The 22326-nt window shown below is 35.0% G+C and overlaps 1 protein-coding gene across 6 annotated transcripts in view; it reads left to right on the plus strand.

Annotated features, from left to right (window-relative positions):
- The window catches only part of DMXL2 (Dmx like 2), a 173120-nt gene that overhangs the window by 66952 nt on the left and 83842 nt on the right, over positions 1 to 22326 (plus strand). For all 6 annotated transcript variants that reach the window (XM_032297460.1, XM_032297461.1, XM_032297463.1 and 3 more), the window contains 5 exons: positions 2517 to 2691; positions 6500 to 6739; positions 7209 to 7480; positions 8097 to 8793; positions 9178 to 9299. In XM_032297460.1, coding sequence (XP_032153351.1) covers positions 2517 to 2691; positions 6500 to 6739; positions 7209 to 7480; positions 8097 to 8793; positions 9178 to 9299 — 1506 coding nt within the window. The remainder of the gene's footprint in view (positions 1 to 2516; positions 2692 to 6499; positions 6740 to 7208; positions 7481 to 8096; positions 8794 to 9177; positions 9300 to 22326) is intronic.

Consider the following 22326-nt stretch of genomic DNA (forward strand, 5'->3'; position numbering starts at 1 on the left):
TGAAAACGAAAATAATTTTTCTAATTTTTAAATGGAGTATGAAATGAAAGTGCTTTATAAGAAATTAGATTATAACATATAGCACAAATGATCGTGTCCCATATGATTAGGTAATACTGTAAAATATATGCATTATTTTAAATTGTCAGAAATTTGTTATAGTAAACTTAGATTACTATTTTTCTTGTGACTGTTTTTATTATTCAAGGAATGTATGCTTAGTCTAGAATTGGATTAAGAAAAGGAGAAGAAATATGGAATTTATATTTCAACTATTCTAGTCATGTATATATGTGTAATTTTCTTTCTAAGATTGAGTTCGTATTATGCAGTAATATTTTATAGCATTTTTTATACTTAATTTGTTTACACTCTATGTTGACTATACTTTTACATTGTATATTTACATTAACAGTTTAATGGTTGCGTAGTCCAAGTGGCTTTGCTATTTTACCAAGCAGAAATATTGTACAACTTTGATAGGTTAAGGATATGGGCCTTTCAAGTTTTATATGAAGTAGGCTTGCTCTGATATTGTCTGTATTAGGCTATTCTTGCACTGCTATGAAGAAACATCTGAAAATGGGTGATCTATAATGAAAAGAGGTTTAATTGGCTACAGTTCTATAGAAGCATGGCACCAGGATCTGGTTGGCTTCTGTGGAGCCCGCAGGGAGCTTTTACCCAAGGCAGAAGGTGAAGCAGGAGCTGGCACATCACATGGTGAAAGCAGGAACAAGAGAGAGTTGTGGGGAGGTGCCACACGCTTTTACATGAGTGAGTTCTTATAGGAACTCACTCACTATTGCAAAGACAATATCAACACCAGGCCATGAGGGATTCGCCCCATGACCCAAACAGCTTTCACCAGGCCCTACCTCAAGTATTGGGGATTACAATTCAACATGAGATTTGAGCAGGATCAGATGTTATCTAAACTATATCACTATTTAGGCACTATTTTTACATTTTAAAAAATACTTAAAATGTAAGTGAAATTGAAAGCTGATGTCAAAACAGTTAAAGTTATCTTTTATTTTGATATTGATATTTAGTAGGGGAAAGTACTTAATTTCTAACTGGACATTTATGATCATTTACTTATACTTGTGTAACATATTTTATCTTTAAATTACACATGAGCCTTTGGAAACTAAGGACTTTTAGATATCTTTGTATCCTCTACGGTACCTGATATATTGCTTTTAAAGTGTTCACTACATTGAATTAGTGCCATGTAAAATAGAACAGAAATATAAGTAAATACGTAATCAGTGATTTGACAAGTTTTTACTGTCTTTTAGTAATATTAATTAATATGTTAAGATAGTTTTTAAGAGAAAAAGCATAATTGTCGCACTAGCTACTTTGCTTTCTGACATCCTATCCTTTCCTATTTAACTGTTAGTTCTATATAATTGTATGTATTCTTAAGTTATACTGTCTGTTTCTAGGAGAAAATAGCCAGTATTAGATCAGTCTTGTCAATCTAATTTTAAAAAATGGTAAATGTCAAAGATCCAGTGAAAGTAATTTTATAGGCAGTTTGGACCACGGGGTCTCTAATGTCCATCTTAACCCTATTATCAAAGCAATAAGCAACTCAGGTAGTGGAGAGACCAGAGGCGGGGGACACACCTTTGATCTGATACTATTTTCCTTATGCAAATTGAGAAGGGCTGTAGAAATAGAGAGGATATACCAGAAATGTTACTTTAATGAAGAAAGAATTGATAACATGTTATACTTTATTTAATTGAATGTGGGGAACAAAGGAAAATAATACAAACATATTATGAAATATGGTCTTGGGAGTGGGTTAAGTTACAGAATAAGGAATTACTGTGAGGTGGGGCTGTGATATGGAGAAAAGATCATGCCAAGAATGACATGGCCCCATGTCTAAAATAGTCCACATGATCATGCATGCTAATGAAGAATTTTAATCTTATAGATTTATCTCAATTTAAATCCAAATTATAAATTGTTGAAAACAATTTAAATAAATGAAGTCTTTCCTTGTCTACTCCTATTCAAGTAGGTTCCCCTTGTTATTCTATATTTTCATACCCTGTTTAGTTCTTTATAATAGATATCATAAATTTGATTGTTTAGCTGGCCGTTTAATTCTAAGTGAGAGTCAATATTGGAGAGGCAATATTCTTCCTGGTAGGAAGACTCAGGAATTTTTTTTCTTTACTATTATTTTCTGTCTCAGTACTAGGATATCCCGAAAAAAAAATCTTTGGGCCTCCTAATATTAATGGGAATTTTTTTTCATGTTTTGTAGATGCCACGAATAAGTACTTTGCACACTACTTTTTACCTTGAACTATAAAGTTTATAAGAACTGTAGATAATACATCCAAAATAGTTCTGTTATTTAGAAAATTTCCTTTAAAATGATCAGTTTTTATGGAGAGAAAAATCTTAAATTTCTTAATAATCAAGAGTACTTTGGTTGGCATTTATTAGACCTTCTGGAGTGGGACTCAGCAACTGTTTTTCTATTTTAGACAATACACCATTTGAAAAATTTAAGGAAAGGACAAAGGAGGTCTTCTGTTCTTGTAACTCATGCTCAATTATTGCCTGACCAGACAGCAATGCATGAAGTTCAAAGACACATTTCCCACCATGCAAATGCACTCTGTCATTTTCATATTGCAGCAAGCATCAACCCTGCCACAGGTAAAGGATAAAGTTTTATTTCCCATAAATGTTGAAGTCAGGTAAATAAATAGAAAAGTGGAACTACTTTTATAACCTGTTTTTTATATTATTTCACATTGCCTTTAAAATACTTCTTAATTGGAATAGAAATATAAGGTACTATTTTTTGAATTGGGACTATGTGATTCTAAGGGTATTAACAACTATTTCTGAGCATCTTTGTCTAGAATATAAGAGTTCCCAGTAAATTAGAGCTTTGGTTGAAGCTGGTACCTATCATAAGTGGTGGCAGCCTGGTAAGTTAGTATAATTTCCCTCACTTCACAGTTTAACTCTTTTTCTTTCTTTCCAACTCTTCTTTATAACCTCCTTTAAATATATTTTTACAAAATCTTCTTTATATCTCAGCATATCTTGTTTTCTACCCTTGTAGACTTTTTTGTCCTGTGCTAAGGAGGACACTTTTTCTTCTAACTTGAATATTTTCTTTTCCCTTTTCCCCTACGTGGCTTAGAAGTATTTTGAGGCAGGCTCTGTGTTGGCAAATGCATATTTGAGAGCTTCTATTTAAGGGCATTATGTTTTCCTTCTACATGGAAATGTATGAGAAAGGCTATAAATTTTATACTACATTGCTCTTAGAACTATACAAAGTTTTATATAAAGTTATAGTTGCATGTTACTGAACTGTAGGTCTGTTGCTTCAGATTAAAGGAGCTTTTATTTTTAAATGTTTCTGTCTGTCAATACAGTATGCAGTAAATACAATTCCAAAAGTGTGATCTGCAGTGGTAACTCTAGATATATGCTGTTTTATAGAGTAGCCACTAGTGCCGTATTAGCTATTTGAGCAGTTGAAATGTGGCCGGTCTAAACTGAGATATGCTGTAAAATACACACTAAATTTCTAAGTCTTAGTATAGAAAAATGAAAAATATTAATAGTTTTATTTCATATTACTTGTTGAAATACTGTTTTGTATTTGATGAGTCAAATAAAATATTTTATTAAAATATTACCTGTTTTTACCTTTTGTAACATGGCTACTGAAATATCTAAAATTACTTAATATGTTTTGCGTTTTTGGTTTGCATTGTATTTCTATCGGATGGTGCTTTGCCAGCTGATTAAATGTTATTTTGCTTATATTAAACTTTTTGATCTAATATCTTAACTGTATTCTAAGAATGTCTTTATAAGTTAACTTGTTTTCAAAATGTTTGTGGTTTTAGATTTTTATGAATTTTTAACCTTTTTAGAAGAAACTTTTCTTGAATTACTGTGATGAAAATTTAGCATCAAAACAAAATGCAGTTCGTGATAGTCTGCGGTAAATTCAATACATATTAGAAATGTTGGCTTTTTAGCTGTGTACACTATACTAATCAGATGGAATTGGATCACAGAGGCTGAGCATTCTCTCACATCATTTGATCCTGAGGACTGGATATGTACTTGTAGCTATTGAGCCTTGACTAACCCCAGTACCTTGACTAACCTTCACTAGTTTTATTCATGCTCATCCTAACGTACCTACATATTATTTTAGAAACAATTTTGTTAAAAATGTTTAACATCATGCATTTTTAGTTACTGCATGTAAATATAACATTTAGGTTGACCAAATAGATTACTAAATGCAAACAATTTGATATTGTTAGGACTTGTCCTTTTCACCATTTTTTTCAAAAAATTTTTGAACCTACAAGAAAGTTGAAAGAACAATACTGCAGATATCCATATACCATGTACCAGATTCACCACGTATTAATATCTTGTCATTTATGCTTTTGTTCTCCCCCTCTCTGCCCATATAGATATGTCTTTGCTCCTTCCTCCCTTATTTTTGGCAGAGCCATTTGAAAGTAAAGTTGTTGATAACATTACCCTTTACCTCCTAAATATTTTCCATTACCTAAATATTTAAGAAAGTATCTTTAAAAAAAAGGGAATTGGCCTCCATAACTGCAGTACCGTTATCGCATACAAGGAACATGGATGAAATAATATGTAATATATAGTTCATATGCAAATACAGATTCCTTTCTTAAATGCAGATTATTATTTTTCTTTGAATTACTCCAGTCTGAAACAGTCCCTCTCTCAATTGTCAAAACAAAGTGTCAGTCTCAAAAAAATTGTCTCTTAGTTTTTCTTTCAGAATGTCTCGTAGTCTGAATATTTGTTCATAAGATTTAGGTTTAACATTTTTAGCAAGATTACTACATAATCACATAGGCGATATAGTGTTTTATAGGATTGCTAATTTGCAAATTCTGTTTTATTCATTTCATTTTTATTACAAAACCAGGATGGTCATCCAGGAACTGGAAAGAAAGAACAATTTAGAGCATTATTTAACTTTCATATTTATTATAATAGAACATTGTCAGAATGTCCATGCATTTTTATCTTTAGATTTTCACTTCTTTTTGCAAAGGACAGTTTTTCCTTCTGTTGAGTGAATTATTTATAATATGGATTGAAATTAAGGAGATTAATTTTTTTATTTACACAGTTTTTGCGGGGAGAGGAACAGAGTTGCTCTGTCACCCAGGCTAGAGTGCAGCCTTGACCTCTCTGGCTCAGGCGATTTTACCACCTCAGCCTCCTGAGTAGCTGGGACCACAGGCGTGTGCCACTATGCCTGGCTAATTTTTATATTTTTTTTGTAGAGACAGTGTCTCGCTGTGTTTCCCAGGCTGGTCCCAAACTCCTGAGCTCAAACAATCCTCCCACCTTGGCCTCCAAAAGTGCTGAGATTACAGACATGAGCCACCACCCTGGCCAATATATACTGTTTTACATGAGCTAGTCTATTTCATAAATTTCAGTTACTTCAAATGGAGAAGTTCCTTATACTTTGAATTTTGCCTGCCTTCTTGTGTTTTTTTCTTTATGTTATTTCCCCACAACTTTTTAGTAACATTTCAAACATTGAGAAAAGTTAGAAGAATAGTACAGTGAATACTTTTATATTCTTTACTTTGATTCAACAATTGTTAACATTTTGCCGCAGTTGCTTTATATGTGGTAAATGTTTCTCTGTGTGTGTACAATGTTTTCTTTTTCTTTTTTTTTGGAGACAGAGTCTTGCTTTGTCACCCAGGCTGGAGTGCAGTGGAATGATCTCGGTTCACTGTAATCTCCACCTCCCGGGTTCAAGCAATTCTCCTGCCTCAGCCTCCCAAGTAGCTGGGACTACAGATGCACCCTGCCATGCCCAGCTAGTTTTTTGTATTTTAGTAGGGATGGGGTTTCACTGTGTTGCCCAGGCTGGTCTCAAACTCTTGAGCTCAGGCAATCCACCTGCCTCGGCCTCCCAAAGTGCTAGGATTATAGGCATGAGTCACTTCATCGGCCGAAATGTTTTCTTAGTCTTTTCAAAGTAAGTTACACCTATCATGGCTATCACTCTCACATTAGGAAGTATCTCCTAAAATTCTCTCACATAATCATAGTATCATCATACCCAAGAAAATGATAATTCCATAATATCTAATATCCAGTTCATGTTTAAACAACTCCAGTTATCTCTTTTATAGCTTCTTTTCTGCTGTAATTTTTCATCCCCTGTCCCCAATCCAGAATTCACCGAAGGTTGATGCATTCGTGTATTTTAAGTTAATAGTTTAATTTCATATGTCTATCATTAGTTCTTAAGGTTTACATTTACCATTAAATTCACTTAGTTTTTACAAATGCTGCTATTATGTTAACTTGACTTGTTTAGCACCTTTTCTTTGTATAGATGGGTCATTGTAAGCATTTCTCATGTTTTTAAAGAAAGAAAAAAAATATATTGAAATCTTTTTTATTTCCACAGATATTCCAAATATCTTGGTTGGCACTGCATTTAATGTGGATGATGGAAATGGGGGCTTTGTAGTTCATTGGTTAAACAACAAGGAATTTAATTTTACGTCATCTACAGAGATATTTATGCATCAGTTACGAAAACTTTCTGATAAGCAGGTAGATCATGAAAGTGATGATGCAGATAAAGAAGATGAGGAACATTCACAGGAGGAAAGAGAACGGGGTTTACATATGAAATTAGACCATGGTTAGTATCCTGTGTTCAGATTTTTCTTATTCCAAAGTAAACAACTTTCTGTGGTATACTACTTTTAGTTTTGAATTCTTCCTTCCCACTCTTCCTCCTTTTTTCTGTTTGTTCCACAAGTATTTACTGACCATCTGCCTTGGACCAGACCCTCTGCTAGGGCCTGCAAACGTCATCTAACTCCGTATGTTTTGTTATAACATATTGCTTTGAGTCTTTGGAAGCCGTATCCTTTTCTGAGGAACAAGTGTTGCTAATGGTAGTAATAATGATAGGGTGAATGAAATTTTAATTTATTTAAAAGTAGTAACTATGGTTACTTTCAATTCAGACAAAAGTTGTTTTTTTTTTTTTTCTGACTGTAAATTGGAAAAGAGTTTCTAAAGATAGTATACCATTTATTTATAGTCTAGTATGTTAATGAAATATTATTTAATGGATGTATTGATAAATATATTTTCTCATTCAGATTTATCCCTGGATAGAGAATCTGAGGCAGGTACAGGATCATCGGAACATGAAGATGGAGAAAGAGAAGGAAGTCCTAGAACCTATTCACGACTTAGTGTACCAATGCCACTGCCTACGGTTCTGCTTGATCGGAAGATTGAAATGCTGCTTACTGAATGGAATAAGAATCCTGACATGCTTTTTACAATACACCCTGTAGATGGTACCTTTCTAGTGTGGCATGTGAAATACTTGGATGAATATAATCCTGGAATATTCAGACAAGTCCAGGTATATTTTGTTGATGAAATAGCCTTTCTTAAAACAGTAAAAAAGAAAAAAAATAGTAAAAAGAAATAAATGCTTTGTAGAGTTCGCATGCTTCTAGTTTCGGTCAAAACCAAAAACAAAAAAATTTTGGTTTTAACAAATATCTGAGTAGGGGATCAGTGACCATAAATTTTGCAAACTTGATTAGTTACAACATAATGAACTTGGCTTTGAAATGCAATACTGAATATTTGAATATATGTATTGATTTTCTTGGGAATTAATAATATTTTGAATAAGATTAACAAACTATCCTGAAAATATGACACAGGATAAGCTCCTCCTTACGCCCAATTTGATGAGCTAAATGAAGCTGCCTTTGTCCTCTCTCTCAATTTTATTGCTATTTAGATCTGTGCTATGGTCATTTTATTGTACAAGCAAAGTACTTGAACTTTTTCTTCAGTCTTCTTTTAGGCCATGAATAGAGATACGATATTACCTAAATAGAAGAAAGGAAATGGTTGAAAATGACATTTTTTGATAAGATGCTGAGATTTGGTATTTTGAGAATAGAAATATTTTTTTTGAGAGGAGATAAACTATTTGCACTGAATCATATAATTATGTTTTTCAGGTTTCTTTTTCTTCTCGGATCCCTGTTGCGTTTCCCTCTGGTGATGCAAGCTCTCTTAGTAAAAATATTATGATGTATGCTTGCATAAATGCGACAAAAGATTCTCACCACACCATGTTACACCAAGAGGTGATGTCTGTAGACAGTCCTCATGGATCACAGCCACACTCTGGATCACACAGTACAAATATGAACATCGTAGATCCCACAGTAATGATGATCTCTAAACACATAGATGGTTCTTTAAATCAGTGGGCAGTAACTTTTGCTGATAAGTCTGCCTTTACCACTGTTCTAACTGTATCTCACAAATTTAGGTATTGCGGTCATCGATTTCATCTGAATGACCTGGCATGTCATTCAGTTTTACCACTGTTATTGACATCCTCTCATCATAATGCTCTATTGACTCCTGAATCAGATTGTCACTGGGACTCAGACCATAAATTAAGTAGATTAATGGACCCTGTAAAACATATAAAAGGTTCCTCAAAACAACCTCTTAGAAATGCAGCAACTCGTACATTTCATGACCCAAATGCAATCTACAGTGAACTTATTCTGTGGCGTGTAGACCCAATAGGACCTTTGTCATACACTGGAGGAGTATCAGAATTGGCTCGAATTAACTCTTTACATACCTCAGCATTCTCTAATGTGGCGTGGCTTCCAACTCTCATTCCCAGTTACTGTCTAGGTAAGTGTTCATTTTAATTGTGAAATTAGTAAAAGCTTTTAAACTATTATTTGTTATATACAAAATGGTTTATATTTGTTGTCATTAAGATGATTTCTAATAAGTATTAAGTTTTGATTAAGATGATTTTTAATAAATATTCAGAATACAGGCATGAGACTTATTTGTAGAACTTTTGGAAGGTTTTAACCTTTTCTGTCACAATCTATTTTGAAATTAACTTTTTTGTTAATAATTTTGTATCTACTTATTATGCTTGTTTAATTATGATTCTAGACCATGGTTAATCCTAAAAAGAAAACTGTGAATGTTGGTTTCTTTAGTCTATAAGAAAAAAAATAAACTACATGTTTAGAACCCAGAGTCCTTGTTTTACTTTCTCAGGCACATATTGCAATTCTGCAAGTGCTTGCTTTGTTGCTTCTGATGGCAAAAATCTGAGACTCTATCAAGCTGTAGTGGATGCAAGGAAATTATTGGATGAATTGTCAGACCCAGAGTCTTCAGTAAGTGTTTAATAATCTTTATTAATGTAACTAAGGTGATAAAGAATTCTCTTTTGACTGTCTAGGACCTATATTTGTTAGTTGCTGTTTAGGGAGTAAGCATATATTCTGGGCTGCTTATGACATAGATGACACATTTATTTTTTCCTAAGTTGTGTTCCAAGGTATATGAATAAAAATGTTAGTGTACATACCACACATTAATATATTTTACATAAAAAGAAATAAAAAGGATTTTAAAAAATTATTTGTAACATGTTTTACTCTCTAGTTTGGTTCTATTATTCTTACTTTGCTCAAAAAAGGTTTTAAGGCATCTTTACTAAGCTGTATATTTAGGTTGGAAAATTGGAACTTTTTCAAGCTTGATTCACCATTTAAAAAAATTGTCTGGTTAGGATTTGTTATTAGTGGGTGGCAGCATCTCATTCTGATAGTTCTGTATCTGAGCTGAAAATCATACATGTTAGTATCTAGAGTTGAGCAATAGATTTTTCCCGTTTACCTGTATAAACAACTATTCTAATAAAAATGTTTCCAGTATTGAAAATCAATGACTATTTTTGAGCATCTACTATGTTCCCCTAGATATAGAGAGAATACAGAATATAAGTTTCACATCTGCCTTTAAGGAGCTTTTAATTTAGTTGAAGAGAGAGCTTATTAATAAAAAGTTAAATAACAGTTTAATTACATAACAAGAGGTGTCTAAGGGTGGAATGCAATTAATTGCCAAAAGGATGGCCCTAGAAGTGTTTCCTTATTCAGAGGAGAAAGAGATCAGATTAAGGTAGGCATAGAAGTCTTTATGAAGAACAGCATTTGGGTTCATTCTTGATGGATGGATAAGATTTAGAAAGATAACTTCTTTGTGTTTGTTTGAGAGAATGACCTGGAAGTAAGTGCAGTTACAGGAAAGTATATGTGTAAAGCTTGTTCCAGAAAGTGAGAAAACCATTTGGACTGGAGTCTAAGGTTTCGCATAGAGAAAGTCTAGAAAAATAGAATCATAGAACTAGAATTGGAAGATACTTTAATGGTCACCTGGCCTCACCAGCCATCTGATGCTTTATTCCCCTCTGCTACATTCCTGCCAATTTGACATCTGGCCACCAATGAGGGAAACTCAACTCTAAATGCAGCTTTCTGTCCTTGAATTGCTCACACTATCATACAAAATGCTATTTGTTTTGTGTAAATTCTACTTGTTAGTGCTCGTTCTACTTAGAATAAATCTAATATTTCTTGCATATGAGAGCACCTCAAGATATTTAAAGACAGCTTTCTTGTAACCTGTGAACCTTTCTACCTCAGGCCAAACCTGTTCCCCCTGTGCCTATCAAGTTTCTTTAACCGGTTTATATTTGACCCTGGCTACTCTTCTGAGCAGGTGTCAGTTTGTCTGTACTCTGGGCCTTATAGGATGACTAAAATATAGGAATATTGTGACCTCTCTCATTAGATACATTTATGTTTTGACAGTCACTCTTCATTCTTTGTATGTAATTGTTTCATCATGACGTCTCAACATCCTGAAGTCTTTCCCCCTCCCTGCCCTCTGCTAAGCCTTGTCTATATTTGTGCATTTGAATTTGGGGTCCAAATGTAGACCTATTTTTCCTATTACGTTTCATCTTGCTAAGCACGACTAAACAGTCCAGTCTGTCAGTATCTTTTTGAATGTGGATTATGTTATTTAATATATTTGTTATTGTTTTATGACTATGTCACCAGCCTCTTTGATAAATGTTATATCTACATCATCTGAGTCAGTTATTACTATGATAAACAGGCAGGTTTGAAGGAAGAGACTAGCAGTATACGTTTGAAATCTTTCTCCATTTTTATTTTTTGAAATATTTTCCGTCTTGTTTCAAGGATTTCTATGAGACAGCTTGTCATATACTTTGCTGACATAAAATACACTCTACCTTCTACAGTCAAAGAAGAAAGTCAAAGTTACGTAAGGTGATTTGTTTTAATATCTGATAGGTATAATGTATACACCTTGACGTCTCTTGATGACCAAAACATGATACTATATAGACATTAAACTGCTTGGTCTGCCCTGCAGAAGTATGTTGTTTTCCATTCTGAATATGGGAATATTTGCTTGTTTTTAGTTTTTTTGCCATTGATGGCATTCTCCGTGATTTGGGGGATTTAGTATTTTCTTATGGTTCTATTTATTCTCCATTATGTTCAGTGTTTTGTTTTTGGTGGTTCTTCAAAGATTTGTAATAAGCATCTTTAACCTTTCATAGTGCACCTTCGAATAATAACATACTACTTAAAATATAATATAGCCAGGCACGGTGGCTCACACCTGTATTCCCAGCACTTTGGGAAGCTTAGATGGAAAGGTTGCTTGACTCCACGAGTTCAAGACTAGCCTATCAACATAGTGAGACCCCCACCTCTAAATACCCACACCCACACCCATACCCACGAACACACACACACACACACACACACACAATATATATGTAATATAAACAACTTTCAGTAGCATCCCCAATCTCTCTCTCTTTCTCTCCACACACACACATACACACGCGCGCGCGCGCACGCAATGTATAATGTAAACAACTTTCAGTAGTATTCCCTGTCTCCCTCTCCTGTGATTTTCAGCATGCATGTCCTATGAATGTTTTGTTAGTTTTATATATAAGTATTTCATTTACTCTATTCTTGTAAGTGGTACTGTATTTTTAATTTTGGCATTCATGTAGTCATTGCCAGAATATACAAATACAGTTGAATTTTACATGTTTATCTTGTATCCTGTAACATTGCTGAATGCATATAATAGGAGTAGGAGTGCTTTTGGTAGATTTCTTGGGCTATCCCATGTGGATAATCATCTTATTATAAATGGAAACAATTTTATCTCTTCCTTTCTAATCTGCATGGGTTTTATTTTTCTTACTTTGTTGCAGTGACTAAAACTTCCAACACTGTGTTGGATAAGAAGTGAGATTGGATGTGCTTGCCTTCCTCCCATTTTTAGAGGAAAAGCATTCAGTCTTTTACTATTACATACAGTGTTAGTTGCAGGTTTTAAAAAGAATTTTTAAGATTTTTGTGGGTACATAGTAGATGTATATATTTGTGGGGTACATGAGATGTTTTGATATAGGCATGCAGTTCATAATAATCACATCATGGAAAATGGGGTATCCATTACCTCATACATTTAGCCTTTGCATTACAAATGATCTAATTATACTTTTAGTTATTTAAAAATGAGCAGTTAAATTACTGACTATACTTGCTCTGTTGTACCATCAAATACTAGGTCTTATTCAGTCTATTTTTTTGTTTTGTTTTGTTCCCATCAACCATCCCTACCTCCCTGCCAATCCCTCACTACCTCTCCCAGCCTCTTGAAATTATCCTTCTACTCCCTGTCTCCATGGGTCCAATTGTTTTGATTTTTAGCTCCCACAAATAAGTGAGGACAAGCAATGTTTGTATTTCTGTGCCTGGCTTATTTTACTTAAAATAACAACCTCCAGTTCCATCTGTGTTGCTGCAAAATGACTGAAATCTCATTCTTTTTTATGGCTGAGTAATACTCTGTTGTGTATAAGTACCATATTTTTTTTTCTTTATCCATTCATCTGTTGATGGATACTTAAATCTCGGCTATTTTGCAGAGCTGCAACAAACATGGGAGTGCAGATACCTCTTCGATGTACTTACTATCTTTTGAGTATGTGCCTAGCACTGGAATTGCTGGATTCTATAGTAGCTCTATCTTAGTTTTGTGAGCAAACTCCAAACTGTTCTCTATCAGGGTTGTACTAATTTACATTCCCACCAATAGCATAAGAGGGTTCCCTTTTCTCCACATCCGTGCCAACATTTGTTATTGCCTCTCTTTTGGATATAAGCCGTTTTAACTGGGGTGAGGTGATACCTCCTTGTAGTTTAGATTTGCATTTCTCTGATCATCTGTTATACTGAGCACCTTTTCATATGTCTGTTTACCATTTATATGTCGTCTTTTGAGAAATATCTATTCAAATATTTTGCCCAGTTTTTGATCAGATTATTAGATTTTTTCCTATAGAGTTGTTTGAGCTTCTTTTATATTCTGGTTATTAATCCCTTGTCAGATGAGTAGTTTGAAGATATTTTCTCTTATTCTGTCAGTTGTCTCTTCACTTTGTTGACTATATCCTGTGCTTTTTAACTTGATGTGATCCCATTAGTGTATTTTTGCTTTGGTTTCCTGTGCTTATCGTGTAGTACTCAGGAAATCTTTGCAGAGACCAATGTCCTGGAAACTTTCCCCAGTGTTATCTTGTAGTGGTTTCGTAGTTTGAGGTGTTAGATTTAAATCTTTAAGTCTTGATTTGATTTTTGTATGTGGTTAGTGAGAAGGGTCTCGTTTTATTCTTCTGCATATGGATATCCAGTTTTCCTGGCACCATTTGTTGAAGAGACTTGTCTTTTCTCCAGTGTATGTTCGTGGCACCTATGTCAAAAATGAATTCACTGTAGGGGTGTGGATTTGTGTCTGGGTTCTCTTTTCTCTTCCATTGGTCTGTGTGTGTTTTTGTGCTAGTACCATACTGTTTTGATTACTGTAGCTCTGTAGTATAATTTGAAGTCAGATAATATTCTTCCAGTTTTGTTCTTTTTGCTTAGGATAGCTGTGGCTGTTCTGGGTCTGTTGTGGTTCCATTTAAATTTTAGATTATTTTTTAAATTTCTGTAAAGAATGTCAGTGGTGTTTGGATAGGGATTGCATTGAATCTGTAGATTGTTTTGATTTGTATGGACATTTTAACAATATTGATTCTTGAACGTGGAATATCTTTCCTTTTTTTTTTTTTGTTGTCCTCTTCAATTTCTTTCATCAGTGTTCTACAGTTTTCCTTAGGGACCTTTCACTTCTTTGGTGAATTCCTAGGTTCTTAACTTTATGTATGGCTATTGTAAATGAGATTACTATTTTTTTTTTTTTTTTTTTTTTTTTTTTTTTTTTTTTTGAGATGAAGTCTCACTCTTTTGCCCAGGCTGGAGTGGAGTGATCTCAGCTCACTGCAGCCTCTGCTTCCTGGGTTCAAGCAATTCTCCTGCCTGAGCCTCCTGAGTAGCTGGGAATACAGGCACATGCCACCACGCCCAGCTAATTTTTTTTTTTTTTTTGTATTTTTAGTAGAGACAGAGTTTCATTGTGTTAGCCAGGATGATCTCGAACTCCTGACCTTGTGATCTGCCTGCCTCGGCCTCCCAAAGTGCTGGGATTACAGTTGTGAGCCAGCGTACCCGGTGGCAGTGAAGCCATTGGGTCGTGGGCTCTTCTTTACTTAGAGACTGTTTATTATGGCTTTGATCTTTTTACTTGTTTCTGGTCTATTCAGGTTTTAGATTTCTTTGTGGTTCAATCTCAGTAGGTTGTATGTGTCTAGGAATTTGTCCATTTCTGGTAGATTTTTCAATTTACTGGCATATAGTTGCTCATGGTAGCCACTATTGATCCTTTGAATTTCTTTGGCATCAGTTGTAGTATCCCCTTTTTCATCTCTGATTTTATTTATTTGGGTCTTCTCTTTCTTTTTCTTAGTCTGGGAAAAAGTTTGTCAACTTTGTTTTATCTTTTCAAAAAACTAGTTTTTTGTTTTGTTGATCTTTATATGGTTTTCTTTGTTTCAATTTCATTTATTTGTGCTCTGTTATTTATTATTTCTTTTCCTTTACCAATTTTGGGTTTGGTCTGCTCTTGCTTTTCTAGTTCTTTAAGATTCATTGTTAGGTTGTTTATTTGAAGTCTTTTCTTATTTTTTGATGTAGGCACTTATAGCTATAAACTTCCCTCTTTTAGTACTGCTTTTGCAATATCCAGTAGATTTTTGTATGTCATATTTTCATTATCATTTGTTTCAAGAAATTTTTCAGTTTTCTTTTAAATTTCTTCATTGACTGGCTTGTCATTCAGGAACATATTGTTTAATTTGCATGTGTTCATATAGTTTCCAAAATTTCTTGTTATTGATTTCTAGTTTTATTCCAGTGTAGTCAGAGAAGATGCTTGATATTGTTCCATTTTTTTAAAAAAATATTTTAAGACTTGTTTTGTGACCTAACATGTGATCTATCCTTGAGAATGATCTATATGCTAAGGAAAAGAATGTATATTCTGTAGCTTTTGGATGAAATGTTTTGTAAATATCTGTTGGATCCCTTTTTTTTGATAGCACAGATTAAGTCTGATGTTTCTTTGCTGATTTTCTGTCTAGAAGATATGTCCAATTCTGAGTGATGTTGAAATCTATAGCTATGATTATATTAGGGTCTCTTTTTGTAGCTCTAATATTTGCTTGATATATCTGGGTGCTTTAGCATTGGGTGCATATATATTTAAGATTGTTATATCCTCTTGCTGAACTGACCCCTTCAGCATTATATAGTGACCTACTTTGTCTCTTCTTAGTTTTTGTCTTAAAACTATTTTGTCTGATACACAGTATCAGACATATAATGATACTGATATTCGTATATCTGTCTGCTATAAATATAGCTATTTCTGCTCTTTTTTGGTTTCCGTTGGCATGGAGTATCTTTTCCCATCCCTTTATTTTCAGTCTATGTGTGTCGTTATGTGTGAAGTGTGTTTTTTGCAGGCAAGAGATTATTGGATCTTGTTTACCCATTCAGCCACTGTATGTCTTTTGATTGGAGAATTTAGTCCATTTACATTCATAAGTAAGCACTTAACTCCTGCCATTTTGTTATTTGTTTCTAGTTGTTTTTTGTGGTCTTCTCTTTCTTCTTTATTTTCTTCCTGTCTTTCTATTAGTGAAGGTGATTTTCACTGGTGATATAATTTAGTTTTTTGCTTTTTATTTTTGATGTAGTCACTCTATGTTCCTAGTTTGACGTTACCATGAGGCTTGCAAATACTATCTTACAACCCATTATTTTAAGCGGATTATGTCTTAATATTGTTTGCATAAATAAAAAAGCAAAAAGACATTTTGCTCTACTCCTTAACTTTGTCCTGCTACAACTTTTTGTTGTTACTATTTATATCTTTTTGTATTGTCTATATCTTGAAAAGTTGTACTTATTATTTTTGATTGATTCATCATTTAGTCTGTCTACCTAAGATCAGTTTACACATCACAGTTACAGTGTAATAATATTCTGTGTTTTTCTGTGTACTTACTATTACCAGTGAGTTTTGTACCTTCAGATGACTTCTTATTGCTCATTAATGTTCTCTTCTTTCCGATTTAAGTACTCCTTAACATTTCTTGTATGACAGGTCTGGTGTTGATGAAATCCCTCAGTTTTCGTTTGTCTGGAAAAAAATTTCTCCTTCATGTTTGAAGGATATTTTTACTAGATACACTGTTCTAGGGTAAATTTTTTTTATTTCAGCACTTGAAATGTGTCATGCCTTTCTCTCCTGGCCTGTAGGGTTTCCACTGAAAATTCTGCTGCCACACATTGGAGCTCCATTGTATGTTATTTGTTTCTTTTCTCTTGCTGCTTTTGGGATCCTTTCTTTATCCTTGACCTTTGGGAATTTGATTATTAACTGCCTCGAGGTAGTCTTCTTTGGGTTAAATCTGCTTGGTGTTTTATAATCTTCTTGTACTTGGATATTAATATATTTCTTTAGGCTTGGGAATTTCCCTGCCACTATCCCTTTGAATGCACTTTCTACCCTATCTCTTTCTCTACCTCCTTGTTAAGGTCATTGACTCTTAGATTTGCCCTTTTGAGGTTATTTTCTAGATCTCGTAGATGTGCTTCATTGTTTTTATTCATTTTTCTTTTGTCTCCTGTGTGTGTTTTCAAATAGCCTGTCTTCAGACTCACAAATTCCTTCTTTTGCTTAATTCTGCTATTGCATTCTTCAGTATGCCAGTTACATTGTTAGGTCCAGAATTTCTGCTTGATTTTTTTTCAGTATTTAAATTATTTCTTAAATTTATCTGACAGAATTCTGAATTTGTTGTCTGTGCTATCTTGAATTTCTTTGAGTTTCCTCCCAACAGCTATTTTGAATTTTCTTTCTGGAAATCACAGATCTCTGTTTCTCCAGGATTGATCTCTGGTGCCATATTTAGTTCATTTGGTGAGATCATGTTTTCCTGAATTGTCTTGATACTTGTAGATGTTCTTTGGTGCGTGGGCATTGAGGAATTAGGTATTTGTTGTAGTCTTCACAGTCTGGGCTTACTTGTATCTGTCCTTCTTGGGAAGGCTTTCCAGATACTTAAAAGGACTTGGGTGTTGTGATTTAAGCTGTATCTGCTTTCAGGGGATCCCAAGCCCAGTAATGCTGTGGTTTTTGCAGATTCATAGGAGTACTGCCTCCTTAATGGTCTTAGACAAGATCTGGAAGAATTCTCAGGATTACCGGCAGAGACTCTTGTTCTCTTCCCTTACTTTATTCCAAACAATCTCTCTCTCTGTCTCTCTCTCTGTCTTATTATCTCCTGAGCCACCTAGAGTTGGGGGTGCAGTGACATAAGCACCCTGTGGCTATCACCTTTAGGACTGTACTGGGTCACATCTGAAGGCAGCACAGCACTGGTTCTTGCACAAGGCCTGCTGTAACCACTTCCCACCTACCACCTATGTTCTCTCAAAGCCCTGGGGCTCCTACAGTCAGCAGGTAGCAAAGTCAGCTAGGCCTGTGTCCTTCCTTTTAGGGTGATGAGATCCCCCTTGCACTGGGCTGGCCCAGAAGTATCATCTGGGAGCCTGGGAGCAGAGTCAGTAACCTTAGCAGGTCTACCTGGTGTTCTATTGTACTTGGCTGAGCTGGTACTCAAACCATGAGACACAGTCCCTCCAACTCTTCTCTCCCCTTTCCAAAGGCAGATGAGCCTCACCCTGTGGCCCGCACGACCTCAGGCCTATGGGGAGTACTTCCAGACTACTACCAATGTTTTCTTAATGACCTCACAGTTGCTTGCTCTTCCTTTCCCCAGTGCACAGAAACTCTCTCAGCACCACACTGCCAATGCCAGGATGTGGGAGAAGGGTGGTGTTGATGATTCAAGAGTGATTTTCCTACCTCTGTAGTGCCTCTTTCAGCAATAGAAAGTCAAAACTGGGTACCATGAGGGCTTACCTGATATTTGGTTCTTATGAAGGTGCTTTTTTTCGTATAGTGGTTAAATTAGTGTTCTTGCTGGGGGGATAATTGGTGGAGCCTTCTATTCTGCCGTCTTCCTGTACTCCTACCTCCAGCTGTTGGTTTATTTGTAGATACTCTTCATCAAGTTGAGGAAGTTCTCCTCTAGGTTTGTTAATTTTCTTGGTATTTTTAAAGAATCAGCTTGTTTCATTGAGCTCTTTGTTTCTCTGATGTTTTCATTTTTATTTTCAGTGATTTCTGCTCTTTATCACTTCCTTCTGCTTACTTTGGGCTTTTTTTTTTTTTTTTTTTTGGTTCTTTTTCTAGGTTTATGAGACAGGAGCTTAGCTTATTGATTTTAATTTTTTTTATTTTCTAAAGTATACATTTAGTGCTTACAAATTTTTTACTCAGCACTGCTTTAATATTTTTTTATGTAGTATTTTTATTTTCATTTAGGTCAATATATGTTTTGATTTCCTTTGGGAATTTCTCTTCAACCCTCAGTTAGTTAGAAATGTGTGATTTAGCTTCTAAGTGTTTGGTGATCTTCCTGTTACTGGTTTCTAGTTGGATTCCATCATGGTGGAAGAATGTACTGTATGATTTCAGTCCTTTTAAATTTGTCGAAGTTTGTTTCATGCCCAGGACCTGATCTGTTTTGGTACACTAGCACTTAAAAAACTGTATTTTGTTGTTGTTGGGTAGAGCGTTTTGACTGATGGAGTTGTTCAGTTCTTCTGTGTCTTTACTGATTTTGTCCCTAGTTGTTCTATCAAATCTTTAGAGTGAGGTGTTGCAGTCTTCAACTATAATTGTGAATTTGTCTATTTCTCCTTCACTTCTATAAGTTTTTGCTTCACGCACTGTTCTTTGGTATATACGCATTTAGTTCAAATTCAAGGTGTTGGCAAGGCCATGCTCTTTCTGATATTCAAGGGGAGGATCCTTCCTTGCCTCCTCCTAGATTGCTCCTGGTCCTTGGTGTTCTTTGGCTTGTAGCTGCATCACTGCAGTCTGCCTTAGTCTTTACATGGCCTTCTTCCGTCTGAGTGTCTCTGTGTATCCTCTTTTTGTAAGGACACCAGTCATTAGATTTTCCATCTCCTGTAATCCAGTATGACCTTTTCTTAAACTAGTTATGTCTGCAAGACCCTACTTCATAACAAGGTTACATTCTGAGATGCTGGTGGACATGAATTTTGAGGGAACATTATTCAACCCACTACACTGATCAACTTTCTTTTCTTATCAGTTATATTTGTGGTTGCATAGTTAGAAACTTTCAAAGTTGCTTGAGCCTCCAGACTTCCTTGAGCCTTTTTGACTTTGAGACCCCCATGCTATAAGGCATCCTGGGACGTTTTACCTTCCTAAAATATACATCACAGAGTCTTGCCCTTATTTGCTGTCTTAAATGCTTAAGATGACGTGACTGCTTTCTGTCACATTTCCATTATTTCTGCACATCCTTTTGGTTTTCTTTTTAGAATAGCAATTCTCTTACTTACTACTTCTACTAATTGTGAGGCAAAATGTAGCAAGAAGTTGTCACATGCTCTCCTTTTCCTCAAATGAGAGTTTTCGTAGATGCTGAATAAAGGCTAGCTTTTTAAAAATTTTATAACAGATACCTGAAAGCTATAAATTTTGTCCTGTAGATAAAGGGGTAGACTTGGGGAGCACAGGATGGGAAATAAAGTGATTAATTTGCAGGGTGGAGTAGAGTTGGTAGGTACTGAAAGCATGGAGATAGCAGGGAGTCTGTTGAGGTCAACTGAGCATGTGGTAAAACAATTCCACCTGATCTAGGTGGAATTTCATAGCTAAGAAAGGAGAAGAGCAGAGCTTAGCAGTTGCTTTAATATGGATATGAAAACAGAGGATTCTAAGGTTTCTAGTTTTGATAGTTGTTCCAGTAGCTATGGCAAGATAGTTTTGAGGTATTTACAACAACTTAAATTTGGGACATGTTGAATGTGAGGTGACCTTGGTTTTAGATTTCTAAGTTTGGTTTGTTTGTTTATTTATTTTTTTTGAAACAGAGTCTCACTCTGTTACCCAGGCTGGAATGCAATGTTGCCATCTTGGCTCACTGCAACCTACGCATCCCAAATTCAAGCGATTCTCGTGCATCAGCCTCCTGAGTAGCTGAGACTACAGGCATGTGCCACCATGCCCAACTAATTTTTGTATGTTTAGTAGATATGGGGTTTCATCATATTGGCCAGGCTGATCTTGAACTCCTGACCTCAAGTGATCCACCCACCTCGGCCTCCCAAGTGCTGGGATTATAGGCAGGTGGGAACCACCACACCCAGCCGCTAAGTTTGGTTTAGATAACTTTTACAGGCAATTGGAGATATTCCTAATGTTCCGTGTTAGGTACCAGTGCACATTTGGGATTTATTATTACAAAGACAGTGCTTAAAGTCATTGGATCTCTAAAGGCATTAGTAATAATTAATATTCATAAATGTGACTTGTCAGTCATCAAGCAAAGATTTATGTTTAGCAAGCTTTTTATGAAGACAGAGATTAAGATTTTTAAAAAATTCCATTTAAAATATTGAAGATTGTTTTGGTGCCTAAAAAATAAACTTGAATACCTTCACCCAGTGATGCTAGATCGGTAACATCCATTCATTCATGTATTTAGTAAGTATTTACTGAGATATTCTACAAATAAATAAGGGAGAAGTTGTGTCGTGTTGAAAGATAGGGTGACGTAGTGTGTGCTGCTATTAGTAAAAACAAGCTTTTAAAGGAGGAATGATCTAAAGTGTAGTTTATTTTCACTCAGTAGTTTATTTACTCAGTCTTTAATTTTTATTGAGGACTCACTGTGCATTACCTATAGTACGTAGAAGAATAAATGTGCATATTGTACCAGGTGCTAAGAGTGTTTAAATGAATAGAAGTAGGCCCTACTTTCAAGGATCTTTTATCTATAGAGTCATATAAATATGTACATAGAGTATGTAATAAGTGGTAAATTAGAAAAAAAGGCTAATTTCAGGATGTGAAACTCATTTAATTGGCCTCCACCTAAGCCAGCTCACTGTATTCATTGATGTTGTCTATTCCTTCTATAAAATATAGGATGGACGCTCGTAGGGAACAGTATACCAGGCCTTATTGATTCCACAAGTTGAGCTGTAGCCTTAACAATAATAATAGCTGGGCAAGTTACTTAACCTGAAAAAAAAATACCACTACCAGTTATAATAATAGCAAACTTTTATCTAGTGATGATTGTATGTCAGGTTCTCTTCTAAATGCTTTACATATATTAACCAACCTTCCTGGTAACCTTAAGAAAAATGTAAAATCACTATCCATACTTTAGCGGTAAGAACACTGAAGCATAGAGAAAATTGCTTGTCTCAGTTTAGTCATCTAGCAATGGTAGAACCAGGATTTGAACCCAGGCAGCTTATTTCTAGAGACTAAGCTCTTACAACTATGTTGACTGTTTCTCAAAAGCCAGCTGTGTTTATTTTCAACCTTGTGTATGTCAAGTTACACACATTAGTGTCATTCTGTAACTTAATTAAATATTATATAAATTGATGAAATGTGAGTATACAAAATGTGAATGTTTTTAATAAAAATAACTGCTTTGGAAGCAATTTTGCTAAAAGTCATTCTTTAGGCATGGTCAAAACAACTGTAAAAGATTCAGGAGGAAATTGAGAAAAACTGCATTCACATTGCTTTGTAGGTGTCTTTATGTTTTTATTCCCATTTATGTATGTATATATGTATTTATTTATTTTGAGTCCAAGTCTCGCTCTGTCACCCAGGCTAGAGTGCAGTGGTGCAGTCTTGGCTCACTGCAACCTCTGCCTCCCGGGTTCAAGTAATGCTCCTGCCTCAGCCTCCTGAATAGCTGGGATTACAGGTGCCCACCACCAC

This window comes from Sapajus apella, unplaced genomic scaffold, assembly GCF_009761245.1.
Source record: "Sapajus apella isolate SASKATOON/1434 unplaced genomic scaffold, GSC_monkey_1.0 scaffold37, whole genome shotgun sequence".
Classification (NCBI taxonomy): Eukaryota; Metazoa; Chordata; class Mammalia; order Primates; family Cebidae; genus Sapajus; species Sapajus apella.